At 38.5% G+C, this 18,335-nt stretch overlaps 1 protein-coding gene across 4 annotated transcripts in view; it reads right to left on the bottom strand.

Annotated features, from left to right (window-relative positions):
* Nucleotides 1-2,571: 2,571 nt before the first annotated feature.
* The window catches only part of dock5 (dedicator of cytokinesis 5), a 41,610-nt gene continuing 25,846 nt past the window's right edge, over nucleotides 2,572-18,335 (bottom strand). The window contains exons 38-51 of one of the 4 annotated variants that reach the window (XM_077561666.1): nucleotides 18,211-18,300; nucleotides 15,456-15,560; nucleotides 15,041-15,182; nucleotides 13,173-13,254; nucleotides 13,013-13,097; nucleotides 12,801-12,887; nucleotides 12,533-12,709; nucleotides 6,568-6,651; nucleotides 6,339-6,476; nucleotides 5,949-6,121; nucleotides 4,110-4,254; nucleotides 3,813-3,963; nucleotides 3,513-3,631; nucleotides 2,572-3,406 (exon numbers count right to left, since the gene is read on the bottom strand). In XM_077561666.1, coding sequence (XP_077417792.1) covers nucleotides 3,305-3,406; nucleotides 3,513-3,631; nucleotides 3,813-3,963; nucleotides 4,110-4,254; nucleotides 5,949-6,121; nucleotides 6,339-6,476; nucleotides 6,568-6,651; nucleotides 12,533-12,709; nucleotides 12,801-12,887; nucleotides 13,013-13,097; nucleotides 13,173-13,254; nucleotides 15,041-15,182; nucleotides 15,456-15,560; nucleotides 18,211-18,300 — 1,680 coding nt within the window. In that variant the 3' untranslated portion in view covers nucleotides 2,572-3,304. Of the gene's footprint in view, nucleotides 3,407-3,512; nucleotides 3,632-3,812; nucleotides 3,964-4,109; nucleotides 4,255-5,948; nucleotides 6,122-6,338; nucleotides 6,477-6,567; nucleotides 6,652-12,532; nucleotides 12,710-12,800; nucleotides 12,888-13,012; nucleotides 14,045-14,726; nucleotides 14,799-15,040; nucleotides 15,183-15,455; nucleotides 15,561-18,210; nucleotides 18,301-18,335 lie in introns of those variants that run through there. The other 3 variants (XM_077561667.1, XM_077561668.1, XM_077561669.1) reach the window with 3 other exon arrangements.

The following is an 18,335-nucleotide window of genomic DNA, read 5'->3' as shown; positions in this document are numbered from 1 at the left end:
AAAATAGTCACTTTTCAGGAAACCCCGCAAATGGCTTGGTCAATAATTTGTAAAAATAAAAAATAAAAAATTTAATAAAAAATTAAATAAACACCCACACATGTGGAATGACCAATAGTATACACTTGTTATTTATTTATTTATTTTTTAAAACAAATTGTGATTTATGAGGTTTCGGCCAGACACCAGCGATTTAATACATTCAAAATGTAATTTAAGGAGAAGTCAACCTAAAAAAATTATATACAATAATATGTTATATAGTATAAACACGGTAAACTGATTAATATTGTGTTTGTGGAACATGGAGTTAAGCTGCAAAATCCACCTGTTTTTATCCATCTCAGATGGTGGCCATTTTGGCACTTAAAAAGGACAAACACGCTCTGAAGTCTGTTCACTTCACAGGGAGTGCATATATTCGGAGGCAAAATACGCTAACTTTGCCAGCAAGATAAATTCTTGTGGTATTTGTGAGGTCACAAACTACGTTTGGGCATGCATGAAAATCAAGTAAAAAAAAACAAAAAAAACTAATGCGTCATTTGAATGGCAGTGAATGGAGTGCTGAAAGTGTTTGCGTAACAGCACACCTTTCATGAAGCCTTAAGTGACAAAACGACAGGTGCACTTGGTGCCATTTTTAACTGTCCTAATAGAGTTTATAGGCAAAGAAACACCATTGCAAAGCTCAAGAAGACGTAAGTGTACTTTTGTAAGCCTCCGTTCACTCTTTTCAATTTCCAGACAGAAAAGAAAGATCCAAACAGACGTAAAAAAAAAAAAGGCTAAAATGGAAAAATACCAAATTGATAATGTTAAGAACTCCCTTGAGTGAATCACAATTATCAATCTAGCTGCCAAGGTTAAAAACGCGCTCCGCTCCCATTAATTTCTGAACGCACCAGTTTGTTGAGTTAGCCAGACTACTTACTTGTGTTTTGTTTACAACTCAGCTCAATGGTAGTAATCAACTTGCTAGCCCGTACAGCTAGCTAACATCAATGAATGAGTCAGCCTAACAACCACCTCCTTAAACCCCAGACCTAGCACTACTAAACGGCAAACTGGTGAATGAAAATGTTTATATCCCGTCAGGCCATAACCCTCACATATTACGAGTACCATTTCCATCTCCTGTTTTCAGAGTATGGTCACGTGACATTCACAAGCTGAGCCATGATTGGTCATTACCTGAGCCCCAAGCAACTGTGATGTAATTTATTGTCAACTGCAAGTGGCAAAATGGCCGCCCGGCGCCCATAGAGCTTGATGAAAATGTTCCACAAACAGAATGCCATTTTTTAAGATGAGTGGGCTCAAATACAATATATTGCTGTAAAGAACATTTTTGGGCTGACTTTAATGAAAGAGTTCTTAACTTCAACATTGATATGGCAAATAAACTACAGTACATTTAAACATTTTCCACCCAAGTTATCCTAAAAAGAGGAAAAGTGAATGCTGCCTCTTTCACAGCCACATTTCTACAGTGATCTTCTAGCCAGCCTCTCCACCTCACGATCCATTCTGCCCTTGGGCTCAGATCGGTATCCTAAGATTGCCAACGGCATAAAGTTACTAATGTAGTATTATAGAATCAAGGCAGGAGACTCCATGGCATCGCTCCAGGCGCATTGGGGTACTGCAAAACAGGGTAACCTATCTATCTGCATGGGTGTACATCACCTCAAATAGTTGTTTCTCGTGGGAAATGCAAGGAAAAGTGTTTTCCTGTGGCACACTGACATGAAGGGATAGGCCATTAGCAAACCAGATTTGTAAAAGGGAAGAACCATCATGCAATCGACAAACATCCCATAAACTCCTCCCAACAGACATCCTCCCCAGGACCTGCTTGTAGATTAGTGTTAGCTTAACCGGCAGCATTTTCCATCACCTACACTAATTGTATTTGAAACACATCCGCCTCAGTGCCGCTTGTTAGATGCTGTAACCTTGAATGGGAAGAAAGAACTCAACTGGGTTGGTATGGTAACAGCGGCAGAGCAAGAAGACATGTTTAAAAAGTTTACAGAAAGTTTTTAATTTTATGCATTCAACAAAAGCTCATAAAAATATTACATGAAATGTATGTTAAAATTTTGATTCATCTGTGTGTGCAGTAGAAAATATTTAAGACACATTTAAATTTAAATACTGACAACTTTCGTTGTTTCCATGGCATTGGTTTGGCAATGAACAACAGCATGATGAAATATATGAGACTGTATAAGATGCTAAAAAAACAAAACATTTCCTGTACACATTGGATGTGCAATACAATCGAAATATTCAAATTCAATGAACAACAATAAGTTAATCTCAGGAATAAACAGGAAATTCATGGAGACATGAAAATAAATCTTAACTTCAAAAGGCATCCATGTTTGTACCATACAGTGTTTAGGAATCTTCAAAGGAATAGTTTGATGTTTTACGTATCACATACGTGCAGCGGGGATCCCATTAGCTTTGCATATGGGTGAAAAGATAATGAATGTAGACATCAAAATAATCAATTATGCTAAACCAACACCCCCCCGCCCCCCAACCCTCCCACCCCCAGGACTGGCACAACTGTATGTCGGCTTGCACATTCTAGCCACCATCAACGTTCTCAAATGAAATGATTCGCATCCCTGTGTTTAGTCCAATGCTAAGCTACGCTAAGTGGCCCAAGCTACTTGAGTTTTTGCTCCATAAACATATTGAACATGTCAAACTATTCCTCTGAGTAAAAAGCACCGACAGGATGCTGCTTGAAGGCAAACCGTTACAGCATCCACATCATCAACAAACAACAACAAATGTGTATCACATTCAATAATGCCATCCAGTGTCTCTGAAATATAAAATGTTAAGTTCAAACACCCACACCGCAATCGGACACACTAACTATAACACAGTTACATCTACATTTCATTCCCTGCTCATGATTATCGAACTTGAGTATGTAATACAGCTTTTCTGTTCAAATATGGAATGCATTTAAGCAGCATCAAGCTTTTTCTCTGTAATTGAGAAAAAAATAATCATAAAATCCAACATTTTCATAAAAATTGGTGTAAAATTATAGAAAATAGTATTCCACACTATCTTTCCTTGAGAGTTGCGAAAAAGGCCTCTCAAACTGGCGGTGTGGCATCAATAATGACTTGGCATAAGAAACATCTGAAAGACCCAAAAGTCCTGTAAATACATGACATAGATGATCCTGCATCTGTTGTTCCACCGCCTCAAAAATGAAGCTGCACTTTATCACAGCATCACATGAAGAAGAAGCTTTATGGTCTGTGGGGCCCTACTGGGGGCTGTGCTCATATGAGGGGAACATAGACTTCCGGGTTTTGGGAGGCGGCGGGGGAGGCTTGCTATCAATTTTCATTGGCAGCGGAGGAATGAACTGCAAGGAAGGAGAGAGTGGTGTTATATTTCAGATTATTTTAGCGTTTATATGCCATTAAATATGCATTAGTGGGTGGGCTGGCATTTGCTTTGAGCAGATGCACCTCTGAAGAGAACGCAGCGATGTCAATCTCATGCGGGTGTTTCTTTGGAGGCATTGGCGGGGGGGTCCCTGGGGTGTCAATGGCGTTGGCATCATTGTCGCTGAGCAGTGATGAAAAACCTACCACATAAGAGAGAAAATGATCTCGATCCAGACGGCAAGCATCTGTGAACGTGCATATGTGTGAGGCCTAATTTGGGCTGTCGAGCAGAATGCGCTTACACAAGGTGGCTATATTCGTCATGACTGACGCAAAATCAAACGATGACAGGCAAGTGTGGCGTGTGTTTGTGTTCCATACTTGAACTGCGTGGTGTGTGAGGAGAGGCAGGTAGAGGGCTGAGAGGGTTGGACAGGCTGAGCTGTGACGAGACACCCTGGAACAAGGACAGCGGCAGTCGTCTGTCGCCCAGCTGTAAACTCTTGGGCCTCTGCTGCTTCTCCGCAGGATTCTGGGATGAAAGTGTGAAACAAAGATGAGTATTTTCATTAAGCAGGGAAATTGAGCTACTCCCAATTCACAGCTGAGTAATAATAATAATAACAACAACAACAATATGATGATGGTACTGGTTTCCGAAATGAAAAAAGGACTCACCTCATCTGCATCCGACTGTCTCTCCAGCAAGACCTGAGACTTGCTTACACTCCACTCCTTCCTATTCTTTCTCGCGATCCTGTTGTCCTCCTCTGAGCGGGACAAGACTGAGGTCCTGCGATCGCTGGGGCGCGACAACAAGGAACTGCTTGTGAATAATGGCGGCAGAGAAAGAGATGCAGGAGGAAGAAAAAGTGTGGCGATTAGGGCTGGGAAAAAAGGTCGAGCAAGTCGGTTGGGGCGACCACAAAAATTGGTCGGCACAAAAATGCATGCGTCAAAGCTAATTTCATCATTTTAAAAACATATTTGCGGCATCTGGAAGTTGCCGGAACCAACATTTCATGTTTCCGCACGGACACTTATTGCTGGCGTACTCCGACTGGCATTCACCACTACTAAGATCTTAGGGTTTGTTTGTGGTCCCTTTAGACTGAAAAGGGACAAAATTAGCATCGCCACAAGTTTTATGCTTGTGACAAAACAATTCACGTCAAAATCACTAAATAAATAAAAGAGTTCTAATGAATTTATTGGAGCCAAACACATAAGATGGCGGCCCTTTGCGAGTCAGCAACAGGAAGGCGGTATCTCCTACCAACTGCCAACAAAAGTGAAGTCAGCCCTAAGTGTAAATGCTTTTAAATTCAGGTTAAAAACGTTTTGATTTTTGCACATACTTTTGATTATGGTCTTTTAAATAGTTTTAAATCATGTTATTTTCCTTTTCATTATTATTATTATTATTCTAAACTTCCTTATGCTAAATCTTTTTAAAGTTTTCTGTCGATCTCTGCTCTTTTAGTAAATTTTGTAACCTACTTTTGTTTTCTCTTTTTTGCTCTGAATGTTATCTACTGTGTTTGTTGGTGCTTATTAGCTTTTTTTGTGTAAAACACATTAAGTTACCTTGTGTATGAAATGTGCTATACAAATAAACTGGCCGTGCCTTGCTAATTGGATAGAGCAAGGCTCACTCTTCTCGATACGGCGAGTCGGCGGCGACTCAAAGTTGTTTTTTCCACTCCTCCAAATAGCGTGCAGGGTAAGCCATCCAACACTATGGTTTTACGCCACCAAATGTGCAATAACAGAGCCAAATTGACCCAGTTGGACGTTGTAACAATTGGCTAGGTTAGCATTCGCTAGTAGCATTTTCAAGTACAAAGCTACAACGAGTACTCATGAGTCACGTTTATGGATTCAAAGTGGGATGGAACCAAAGTAAAACATCAGGGTGACGGCGCGGGATCCTGGAGCATTAAGTAAGTTATTTGAAAAACCTTTCTGTGCTGTTAGTATGCTGCGTCAATGGCCATTGTAGGCTTCGACAACTCTATATGTTTGAACGAGACAAGCGAATACGTCAGGCTTAGTAAACATATGATGAAGATAAAGCGCTATTTAGGTGCACTACATTTACCATTCAATATTTTAAGCAAATTGGAATTTTTACATGTGGGACTATGAAGTAATTTCCAGGAAAAGTACAATAAGTAAGTGATTCGAGTTTATTCAGCATAATGCTAATCACGATTGTTAACCGTTAAGCATAGACTAAATTTGCTGGTGTTTGTGTAATGTGTGCAGACGATAAGGAACAATGAGTATTTATATCCACTAAATTCAACTCATGTTCAACCTTAGTGGGCTTAAAAAAATTAAAATAGTCAAGTAATCAATGGAATAATCGATAGGAGACTCAAAAAAAAAAGAAAATTAAGTCGATAAATCTCGGCAAAATTAGCCAATGAAGAGCCTTGACAAATGATCAGTAAGTATGTGCAGACACTGGCTGAGGGAGACAAAAGGGCACAAGGAGGGAATGCAGGGACTGACTCTTGGGAGGAATTGCCCGAGGGTCCGTCGGAGGACGCAGAGCCGCTGGAGAGGGCTGAGGAGGCATTGGAGAGGGTTGAGACAGTGGACATGCGACGCAGCGTGGAGGACAGGATGTAGGGCATCACCACCGAGCCCACGCGACTCTTCTTTCTCTCTGCGAGAGAGCAGGGCTGGGACACACAAATAGGATTAAGCATCATGAGGGAATGTTGGCAAGCAGGAGGGGGGGACGTGAGCCGCAAAGCACTGGCTAAAATGTATTAGCCTGGACTAAAACAATGTACACTGTGCTTTGAATGTGAACAGTGTGAGAGGAAGGAAAGAGGGCCTAAGGGTCAAGTTGGCATCTTTCTTCCTTTCAAATTGAGTTTGCAGCTGGCAACGCACCAAGGTAATGACGCCGTAATGCTTTTCCACTTTCCCCCGAAGGTCCTGGAAGCAAGTAACCAGGCGGTTGTGTAAGGGCTTCAGCTGCTCTGTCGTCTTTTCCCCATGGATGCGAATGCCATCTGCCAAGACAGGGATCTGGAGTGGGGAAAGACGGCCAGTTAAAGAGTTACGCAACATGTTGTGCTTTCAGACCTGCGTCTGTGACAAAGCTGGTGCTAGGATTTACCTGCAGGGCAATGAGATGTTTAAGGACCTCAATACGCTCATGGTCTTCTGGGTGTTCGTGGATGTAGGTGTCAGTAAAAAAAGCCTAAAGAGGAGGAAAATGTTTAAAGCATCTTAAAAAACGCTCACTACAAATGTTGCCGCAAGCTACACTAGATTCAGTATGTTTCACCATCGTGACAAATAAGCTACAGCGGTTCCCTTGTGAACAGAGCAGGCTTGAGGACAACAAGAACTCATGGTCATTTTTTTGAATTGGGGTTAGGAATTAAACATACAAGTGTATTTACAGAGCATGTGTTTAGAGAACACACACAGTACAGTTGAGCCTATCTTACCCATAACTGGGACAAATCTTTTACATGGAAATGACTTAAACGCACTTGTACAAAACAAAACACATTTACTATTTGTATGATTTGTTTCCACTTTGCAATGTTTCATGTCCAAAAACATTACAGGAGAAGTCAACCTTAAACATTTCTTGACAATAACTCTTTGACTGCCAGACGTTTTCAGAAAAGGGATGCCGTGGGTGCCAGCCGATTTAAAGCATTTTAACTGATCTTTCAAGGTCCATAGAAAATTATGTGTTTGGACTATGGAAACACACATACTGCCAAAACAAGATTGGACTCTCATCTTCCATCAGAAAAAAAAAGTTTGTTTCTACCTTATTCCGTTTTTGAGTAATCAACAATAGAAAATGGTTAGTTTCACCTGTTTTGAAAAAAAAACGTCTTTTAACGTCTTTGGCACTCCTCCATAGGATTTTACGAAACGTTATTTAACGTTTTTGGCAGTCAAAGAGATAATATGTTCAATGTGACCTCACTAGTCTAAACATGACATTCTGATTTTTATCCACCTCAATGGGCGGCCATTTTCCCTCTTGCTGTAGACTTAAGATGACATCAATCACAGCTCACCTGTTTTCTGAAGCTGAGCTGTGATTGGTTAGCTGAGACCTCAGCAACTGTGATGTAATTTTGAATTTTGAGCAAGTGGCAAAATGGCCGCTTTCTGATATTGATAAAAACTGCTAGATTTAGCTGCTTATCTCATATCCCACTATGCAATATTAACCAAAATACAGTACTGTATTTAGATTAGTGGGGCTGCATAGAACATATTGTCAATAAATTCTTTTTTTGGGTTGACTTCCCCTTTGAGCAAAAAAATATATAATTCCATAAAATTCTCCAGAGTGCATTTTAAAGGGACCTTGGTTTGTTCCCCATGCTAGTCCAGGCCTTTTATGCAGGTGTGAATAAACGTAAACAGATCAAACAATGATGTTGTCATGGAGGAGTGGAAAATAATTCCAGTGGCAACCTGTGAAGTTCTGGTAAACTCCATGCCCAAGAGAGTTAAGGTAGTGTTGGAAAATAATAGTGGCCATACAAAATATTGACACTTTGAGCATTTTCATTTAGGGGTGGACTCACTTTTGTTGCCAGGTGTTTAGCGATTAATGTTTGTATACTCAACAAAAATATAAACGCAACACTTTTTCCACATACACAATATCACCATTACTCTCAAATATTGTTCACAAACCAGTCTAAATCTGTGCTAGTGAGCACTTCTCCTTTGCCGAGATAAGTACTGATCCAGTCAGTACTGACTGGTTTAATAAAGCTAAATTGCACCTTTCAGAGTGGCCTTTTGTTGTGGGCAGTCTAAGGCACACCTGTGCACTAATCATGGTGTCTAATGAGCATCTTGATATGGCACATCTGTGAGATGGGATGGATTACCTCGGCAAAGGAGAAGTGCTCACTATCACAGTTTTAGACAGTTTTTTTTTTTTTAATTTATGGAGAGCTCAGTATTGTTCATTCGATCTGACATGTCATCATTGCTCTCCTTTTTTATTTTTTTTATTTTTATATATATATATATTGAAAGATATTATAACATTTTTAATACCTAATTTCATATATCAACTACTGTTACACATTATGAACATTTTAATTCTTCACATTAACCTTGTCGAAATGTTTTGTGTCCTGAGCAGAGCAGATGATGTCGACCTCGTATGGTCTGGCCTTAAGCTGGGACATACTATTTAGTCTAAAAAAGTTCCTTCTCAGCGCTTTGTGCGAAAACACATTTCGGTCTTGAAAACAAAATTTGTTTTGAAATAATACACACACACACTCTTTACTTTCTTCATCAGTCACGGCCACCGTAAATTTGGTTCAACTTGTTTGTGAGATTTTGCTATGGGAAAATCCTTCAACTATATAACACATTCTGTCTCAAAAACATCCACCTGACCTTGTTTACGCCATCTGCTCACGGAAAAGTACCAGAGAGTATGTTTAGTCTATAAATGAAAAGGAGGAGGTCTTTTTAACTATAAGAAGCTATTGTACACGTAGAAGAGTACATTTGACGCTCTGAATCCCACGATGATTAAGTGATGAATTAGAGGCAGTTATTTGTCCAGACACTCTCTGTTTTTTATTAAATCATTTTTGCAAAAGGTGTATTTTTCTTACATTAAACCTATCTTCATTTTTGGAACACGCAAAGAGGACAGGATTCCTTAAATTCCTTCAATATATATATATATATATATTAGTATTTTTTTTGTATGTGGGTGAGTATGTGTATGTGCGTGTGTGTGCGTGCGTGCGTGTATTCATTAGTTCACCTAAAACCTATTAAAAAAAATCCCATACTAATAATATAATATAATAATAAATTGCCAAATGCAGAAACATCAATGTAAGTTATCACGATGTGGAGGCTCTCGCTAACAGACAGAATTAAGTAACCAGAATTAGGTTAAAAAATTCTATATACGTAGACCATGTTTCTATAAATTTTGATATTTGGTTTTTATTTGAGGCAGATATTTTTTCCATTAAAATGTGATTTATGAGGAGGTTAGACCATTGGTCGATATTCAGAGTTTGTTTATTTTTCCAGTTAACAAGAATTGTTTTTTTTGCGATAGTAAGGGCTACAAGTGTAGATTGAAATTGTTTATGTGGTAAGTCAGTTGTTGTTAGGTCACCTAGCAAACACAAGTTTGGAGATAAAGGTATCCTACAGTCCAAAATAGCGGAAAGTTTTTCTAAGACTTTAGTCCAGAAATACATAACCGGAGTACATAACCATAAAGCATGAACATAAGTGTAGTGTTTTGTAAACATTGGAGACAAATATCGGAGTCTGAGAGTCCCATTTTCTTCATCATATATTGAGTAATGTATGTTCTGTGAATAATTTTATATTGGATAAGTTGTAAATTTGTGTGTTTTGTCATTTTAAATGCGTTTTCACAAACTTGAATCCAAAAGTCAGATTCCGGTGCTATAGACAAGTCTGTCTCCCATTTCGAGATGGGTAAAGACATTTTATCAGTATATGAAAGTAATTTATATATTTTTGAAAGTTTTTTTGTTGTTGTCGGAGAAAGCTTGTTAATATCTTTAGCTAAAACAGGCAGTTGGAGCGTACCCCGAAGTGTTGGAATTTTTTTTTTAATCATATTTTTAACTTGTAGATAATGTAAAAAATTTCCGTTTTTTATTTTGTATTTTTGGAGCAAGGATGTATATGATATAAACATATTATCTGAGAAGAGATGGTGGAGATGTGTAATTCCTTTCTGCTCCCACACACCTAAATAAAACGGTTGGTTGTTAAGTTGAAAGTCGGGGTTATGCCATAGGGGAGAAAGCCCACAGGGATCCACTTGGGCTTTTGTCAATTCTAGTGCCTTTCACCAGGCAGTCAGGGTGGCGGAAATCATTGGGTTTTTAAAACAATTATGTCGCTTAATCGATGTTGTAATAAAGAGTAAATCTACAAGTCTGAGGTTATTACAATCCTTCTGTTCTAGTTCCAGCCAACAGTTAGTGTCTCTGTTGGGTTGTGCCCATAGAACGATATATTGTAGCTGGTTAGCTATATAGTAGTACATAAAATTTGGTGCCTCTAGACCACCTTTGGATTTACTTTTCTGAAGAGTAGATAGACTAATCTTTGCTTTTTTTTTATTCCAGTAAAATTTAGTAACGGCTGAGTCCAACAGCTGGAACCATTTAGCCGTAGGTTTAAATGGAATCATTGAGAATAAATAGTTTATTTTGGGTAAAACTTTCATTTTAATGATGGCTATTCGTCCTATTAGTGAAATAAGGAAGATTATTCCAGTGCTCCAAGTCACTATAAATGATATCCAGAAGTGGAGAAAAGTTTAAATGAATTAAATCAGTTAATTTAGGTGAGATTTTTATGCCTAAGTATTTTAAAATACCTATAGGAAATGAGTATGAGTGTGGGTCCTGGCTTGCAGGGTTCCATGAATTTTCTGAAATAGGTAGAAGTGTTGATTTTGTCCAGTTAATAGAATAATCTGATAACTGTGAGAATTTAGTTATTAAGTTAAATACTTCCCCTAACGAAGTAGCCGGCTTTTCTAAATAAAGTAAGATATCATCGGCATATAGATTAATTTTATGTTCTGTTACCCCAGAGTGAATTCCTTGAATCCTTGTTTCCTGGCGTATGGCTAATGCAAGTGGCTCAATAAATATTGCAAATAATAAAGGGGATAGTGGGCATCCCTGTCTTGTGCCTCTCTGTAAAGTAAAGCTCTGAGATATAATCCCATTAGTAGTAACTGTAGATTTAGGAGAATCATATAATACTGATACCCAGTGGATAAATGATTTCCCATGCCAAATTTATTTAAAACAGCAAAGAGAAGGACCAGTTAACTTTGTCAAAAGCTTTTTCTGCATCCAATGATATAATAACTGCCTTTTTATCATGCCGCTGTGACATGCTAATAAGGTTTAAGAGTCTCCTAATATTATTAGTAGAGTGACGATCTTTAATAAAGCCTGTTTGGTCGCTATGAATGATTGTCGAGATTACTGTTTCTAGTCTAGATGTGAAAGCCTTAGTGATAATTTTAATATCAGTGTTAATTTGTGAAATCGGACGGTAACTTGATGGAAGGGTGGGGTCTTTTTCTGGCTTTAATAAAAGTTTAATTGCTGCTGTATTCATGTGTGGGCGTATGTAACCATTAGTTTTGATTTCTGTTACTACTCTTAAGAATAGTGGAGCAAGCATTAACCAGAAGTGCTTAAAAAATATAGCCGGATAACCATCCGGGCCAGGTGCTTTGCCATTAGGCATACTATCTAGAGCACTGTACAACTCGTTTATAGTAAGTGGCGCCTCTAACATATCTTTATATTCAGTAGTTAACTGAGGTATATTTAAGCTACTGAGGAATGCCTCAATATGCTCAGGGTTAGGCTTGTTAGTTTCTGAGTATAGGTTGCGATAATAGTTATAAAAAATTTGATTAATTTCTTCTGGTGATTGTGTGCATTCACCAGTTATCCCTTTAATAGCCGTTATAAGAGATTTTTCCCGATTGCGTTGAAGTTGGTTTGCAAGAAATTTACCTGATTTGTTATTATATTCAAAGTTGTTGTATCTCAATTGTTGTATTATAAATTCTGTCTTTTTAGTTAGCATATCGTCTAATTGTATTTTTGTATTTTGTAAGTCAGTCCATATTTGGTTATTTGGGTTTATTGCATACTCATCCATCAGTTGTTTAATTTTATCTTCCAAGCCTTTTTCTAATTTTTGCTCCTGTTTCTTTTTATAAGATGAATATGATATAATTTTACCTCTAATTACTGCTTTCCCAGCTTCCCAGAGAAGAGATGGGGATAGGTCTGGAGAATCATTTATTTCCAAAAAGTCTGCCCCGGTTTTGACTGGGTTGTGATATTGTGTATGTGAAAAAACATTTCGATCTTTGAGTTTATCTCAAAAATGGGAGCAAAAACAAAAGTGTTCCGTTCATAGTATATTTTGAGTTACTGAGTTAGTGAGTCAGTATCAGGGATTCAGCACTTATGTACAAATCCTGATCCCAGAGAACGCGGCGAGGAGTGTCCTGGAAGAAGCGAGCCGCAAACCTTCTCATAGTTGGAGAAGCCACCCATGACAGCTGGATCAACGATGCCGCTGAGCATCATGGACAGTGGGTTGATGGACAATGAGCGATCACAGGCTTGCTGCTGCACCAAGTTACTCAGCTTTTCATTGGCCATCTCCATGGTCTCTATGGCATTCTCCAAAGGACTGATCTCTTCCTGCCCATCATGACGGTGTTTTGGAAAATAGGTTGTGTTACAAGGAATGCTAACAATTTAAATTGGAAAACAATAGGAGGCTGCTTCTTACCACAGAGACAGATTTGACTTCAAACCATTTCAGAATCCCAGGGAAGCGATAGGCAGTCAAATACGTGGTTCTCTCAATCCACATAGTCTGTAGAGGAGCGTTTAAAACGTGACTTATGTGTAAACAAGCTTGTTTAAACATTACAGAGAATTGACAGGCATGTCATTTCAAATATGAGTTTCAATCTGTCGAGGAAATTAAAACACACTCACTGCAAACTCATTGTCTGGATCCTTTTCACCTTTTCTGAAGGGCCTAGAATACTGGAATTGGTCCACTTCATTGGTTCGGTAATAACTGTAAGAACAGAGAGTCGGTGATTTGGTGGCATGACCTTAGAATTCCATGGTGGTTAAAGGAACTCTTAATCACTTTAATATCTGCTCTGGAACACCCTTGTCTTTAAACCTTTGTGGTACAATGAGCACTGGCTTGACAGTAAAACACTGGATGTCTGTAGTTCGGCTAAGGATAAAGACAAGTAGTACTATTGAAGAACAGTTAAATTGTCCTTTGATTTGAACGACATAGCTGATATTCAAATGCTGCCTTGATACGCAGAGGATGCTGGCACTTTTCTGGTTGTCGCGTCTCCTTGTTAAGAGTGGCTGTAGTGTGTGCGTGTGCTTTTTTTTTAACTCCTATCTTGCGGCGCTTTAAAAAAATTTTACTCAATGGAGCAAACCTTTGATAATTTTTTCCGTTTTGTGTGGTTGCCTCACATATCCATCTTCAACACTAGTTTAACAGGTGGGCACCATCCGAGCACTTTTGGCGTTTCAGGCGTAAAACAATTTTTGTGTGTGAACTGGGGCCTTTAACCTGGGACTGCTGCTACATTGCTAGCCTGCCTCAGGCAAGGGGTGCCTAGCAGTCACGTGTGCTTTGCTGACTTATTCTGCTGTCTCAGTTTGGCATTTTGCTCTTCTCCCAGCTGTGTCTTGCTGTAGACCATCTACGACTGTTCTCATCTACCGCACCACCATACCCAATTCTACTTCCATCCCAAAATTGTCTGATATCCTCACAGCACTCTGTACCACATTTGCCCAACTCGTAATCCTGGGAGATTTAAATGTTCACGTCAACACCCCCTCATGCCGCCTCGCTGCTGATTTCATTCAGCTACTGGATTCACTTAACTTAACAACATGTTGATGACCCCCCACACACTCGATCAGGTGTATGATATGGTTTCCTCTCCCCTTACTTCCTTGAGCGGCAGTTCGGGACGTCTGGACTAGCTCTTGACAAAAATACATACATTTAATCAGAATATTGTGGTCATGACATTCCATAAAAAAAGGAGGTGGATCAGCTATTGTATGGATCAGTGGTAGCTAACCATCTTTGCGGCAGATATTGGGCAAGTCACTTTAAACATTGGCATATAAGATCAACATTGAAGAAGCAAAATCAAATGATTGAATACTGAACTTAACATTGCACCGTTACACAACATGACTGTAGTTGTTTTAATAGTGAGATCCATGTGCTTTAAAAAAAAAAACAAAGAAAACTCCAAGGTGCCAGTAGCATATTTGAAGTGGAAAAGCTCCTTGGAGAATGCCGCTTATTTTCCCCAATAAATGTCACAACTAAAACGCTAGCTGACTCACAAGCCCTCTCTCAGGATCTCAGTAAAATAAATTTTCAGTCTTTCTACATTTGATAGCTTCTGGAAGTCGCTTACAATGCGTGGCGACGTATGTGGTAAAGATAGGGACACATTAAGCCTATGTTTGACTGTCGGCGTAAATTGTCCTTACTTTTAAAGGTAGCTACACAATATGGCCTTTGCACAATCAGTGAGTGTCAATGAATGTCATCTGCCAGCTGTGTCTCGCACAGCCGTCGACGGGCTGTCGGCAGGCAGTCAACAACATCCAAACTTAAAACTTGAAATGCAAAACCCAGTGTGCCTACCTGACATGAAGGTGCGTAAATGACAATTTGATGGGAGAATGCACACAGCCAGAAATGTGTGCAGCTGGGCACCTTTTGTGACTTAAGCAAATTGGAGAATATGGTACATATTACATACAGTATATAAAAGCTAACAAACACAGAAAACTTTCCCAGTGGGAAAATTGAAAAAAAAAATGGAGTGATGGTTTTATTTTGTTTTCAAAAGAGTTTTTCTGAGGTTTTATAGCAATTTATAATATTATTTCTCTAACCAGGTCACGGTTTCTCAAGAAGAGCTCCCACCCCGACAATTTTCTCAAATTCAAGGATACACTGTCCAGAAGAGTTGCTGGTGTCGTCTCCAGGGGGCGCTGTGCTGGTCATGCGAACAGCATTTGGGAACTGAGAGAGTAGCTTTAAACTAAAGTCTTCTAGCCACTCATACTCTTTGCCTCTGTAGATGAACATTTTGTTCTGAAAAATATGTATTAAGAAACATTACAAATATTTCTAACTTTACGGGGTTAATTCAAGTGTAAAAAAAACCCTCAAATTTGCACTTTAAAGAGGGGGGAAAACATGCAAACTCAAGAACAGATTGAAGTCATTGTGACATGGATCTTGAATCATCAAAAAGTTGATAACATAAGAGTATAACTGAACAGCTTTAAAAATGTTTCAAAGAGCCAGTTAGCTTAATATGTAACGTTGTTTGTTTATTTAATGAAATAAGCAATCATTTCTTACCCTGAGGAAAGAAGGGAATCCAAGGCCGTAATATCCAACAGCAAAGTACTCCGGTTGTGGCCGCATGGCATGCATGATTTTTTCATAGAACTCTGCTTGTTTTTTCTGAAAGACATAGCAAAAATGTTGACATATGTTGTCTGTCTGACTATTTGTGTTTACCGAACAAAAATACAGTGATGCCTTGTGATATGAGCTTAATCAGTTCCTGGATCATGCTCCTAACTCAAAACACTCAAATGATGTTTCCTGATTGAAATATGTGGAAAGGCCATTCATCAGTTCCATCCTTAAAAACAAAGTAATAACATAATTAAATAGAATAAAAAATGTTGTCTGTGTGATGTCTCAACTCCTCTCACAATCTCAGATCATTATTTTGTCACTAATAATAGTTTCTTTTTTTGTAGAGGATAAAGAATATATGCCTTTGTGAATTGTTATATGGACTGCTTACATGTGTTATAGCAAAGTTTGTGTTCAGATATCCGTTACTTAAAGGGTAACAACTAACAACACTGTCACATGGATGCTAATTCTTTGCCTGTGTGTCTAGAGTAGGGAGTGCCCAAATCTGGTCCTCGAGAGCCCCTATCTACCCTATCTTCAATGTCTCCCTCCTCCAACATACCTGAATCAAATAATCAGGATCGTTATAAGGCTTCTGCAGAACCTGTTGATGAGCTGATCATCTACAGTCACTCATCGTATGTTAGCATTCAAGTAGTAGAGGCTATATGACTGCTTTAAACACAAAGTGATTGTTTTATGTTTAGTTTGACAGCAATCTTCAGATGGGATTGGCAAACAAACAAAAAACAGCTTGAAACATTTTTGGGGAGGAATCTGCCACAATCTACCACTTGTTGTGAAGTGAGTTGAGTCAGCTGCCACCATGCAAGCTTGAAGGTGGAGTTTGCAATTTTCAAGCCACTCGCAAGTTTTGCCTCATTTCACTCCCCCAACTGCCACGGCCCTCATTAACGGAGCACACGACATGCACTGCTCGTGTGACTTATTCATGTTGGAGTGTTGTAAACATGACATGTTACTGGTCAGATGTCGTAGTTTTCGGAAAGTACCATCAAGTAGACATCTATAAGAGGTGATAAACTTACTTGGTGAAATTGGTGGTGTGTATTCTAAGCATACCGATGAATGAAGTCATCCATACCCTTGATTTGTTAAGAGCTGTCCAATTACTTCTTTTTGACTTTTTAGTTGTTATTGCTAACTACAGTTAAATAATCCATTGAAGACTTTCAATGTGAATTTGCTGTGTACAGCAGACTGTTTGATTTGTGTGCGTGTACCGCAAAGATTGACACGCTTTAGTCACGCTTTTTGCTACAACTCTCTCTGACAAGCTATTCATGTTGCGGCATAACAACTTTTAAAATGATAATGAACATTAATTGACATTACAAGCATAAGATGGGTCAAGAGAAGGATGTTTTTTCAAAACATAATCTTAATAATACTCTAATGTCAAGTCATACAGAGTTTCAACAAATGACAAAAAAAATATTTAAAAAATTTAAGTGCAAACACTCCTTTAGGCTCAAGTCAAAGCATTAAAAAAAAAAAAAAAATGCAAATCGATGGCTCGTATCTCGAAAAAACTCGTAAGTTGGGACACTCGCATTTCAAGTCCCCACTGTTGCTCATAACAACTCTGATATTAACTCATTCACTGCTATTGACGGCTATAGACGTCAAAAAAATCATTTGAACTATTTCTATTCGTTTAACTTTTTTTTTTTTTTTTTACTTTTGTTAACAAGAGTATGAAAACCTAGAAGAAAAATTGTACACTTCGAACAGATATAACATTTGTGATTAACTCTTTGACTGCCAAAAACGTTAAATAATGTTTAGTAAAATCCTATGGAGGAGTGCCAAAGACGTTAAAAGACGTTTGTTTCAAAACAGAGGTGAAACTAACCATTTTCTATTGTTGATTACTGAAAAACGGAATAAGGTAGAAACAAACTTTTTTTTCTGATGAAAGATGGTAGTATTCATTTGGTAGTATGTGTGTTTCCATAGTCCAAACACATAATTTTCTGTGGACCTTGAAAGATCAGTCAAAATGCTTAAATCGGCTGGCACCCACGGCATCCCTTTTCTGAAAACGTCTGGCAGTCAAAGAGTTAAAAACAACAAAAACATGATTTTTTTTTTCTATTTAAACAACACACTATTAAGTGTATTCTTCAAAATACATTTACATTTTTTTTTATATTTGGCACACACATTGCAGAGTCTCTACTGGTGCCATGGTGATCAAAATGCTTTGTGACTGTTTCCATGACTACTACATGGCTTTACTTTGGGTACAACACACTTTCCATCCATCCATTTTCCGAACCGCTTATTTCAGACTGAACCATAAGTGCACGAAACTGTTAACACCAATAAATGTATTACTCAATTCTTCAAAATACATTTAAATAAAAATTGTGTGGGTGCTTGCGTTGACACGCATGCATGCTTCAAACCCTTCACTGTTTTTAAACTAATTGCACTCAGCCTCTGGCAACCTGACACACATTTTCACTAATATTCATCACAAACATTTACAACATTAAGGTACCCACCAAGCCCCCCTACCCCCCACACATATACATTTAGATTGACTATTTTCAATTTTGTTTTCTGTAGTGGTATTTGGTTGGGGGCAGAATGAGAATAATAATGCAGCTATATGTAATTTAATATAATGATGCAAAATAATGAACATATGGCTTCTTACCAGCAGCTGGCTGAGCTCCATGAAGTCAAACATGTGGCTTTCGTGCATCTTGGCCAGCTCCTTGCCAAGTTCAATAGCTTTCTCCCACATCTGGGAAGATGTAAAGTCCCTCAGATAGCTAATGG

This window comes from Vanacampus margaritifer, chromosome 3 (genome assembly GCF_051991255.1).
Source record: "Vanacampus margaritifer isolate UIUO_Vmar chromosome 3, RoL_Vmar_1.0, whole genome shotgun sequence".
NCBI lineage: Eukaryota > Metazoa > Chordata > Actinopteri > Syngnathiformes > Syngnathidae > Vanacampus > Vanacampus margaritifer.
This window is presented reverse-complemented; position numbering and strand designations above follow the sequence as displayed.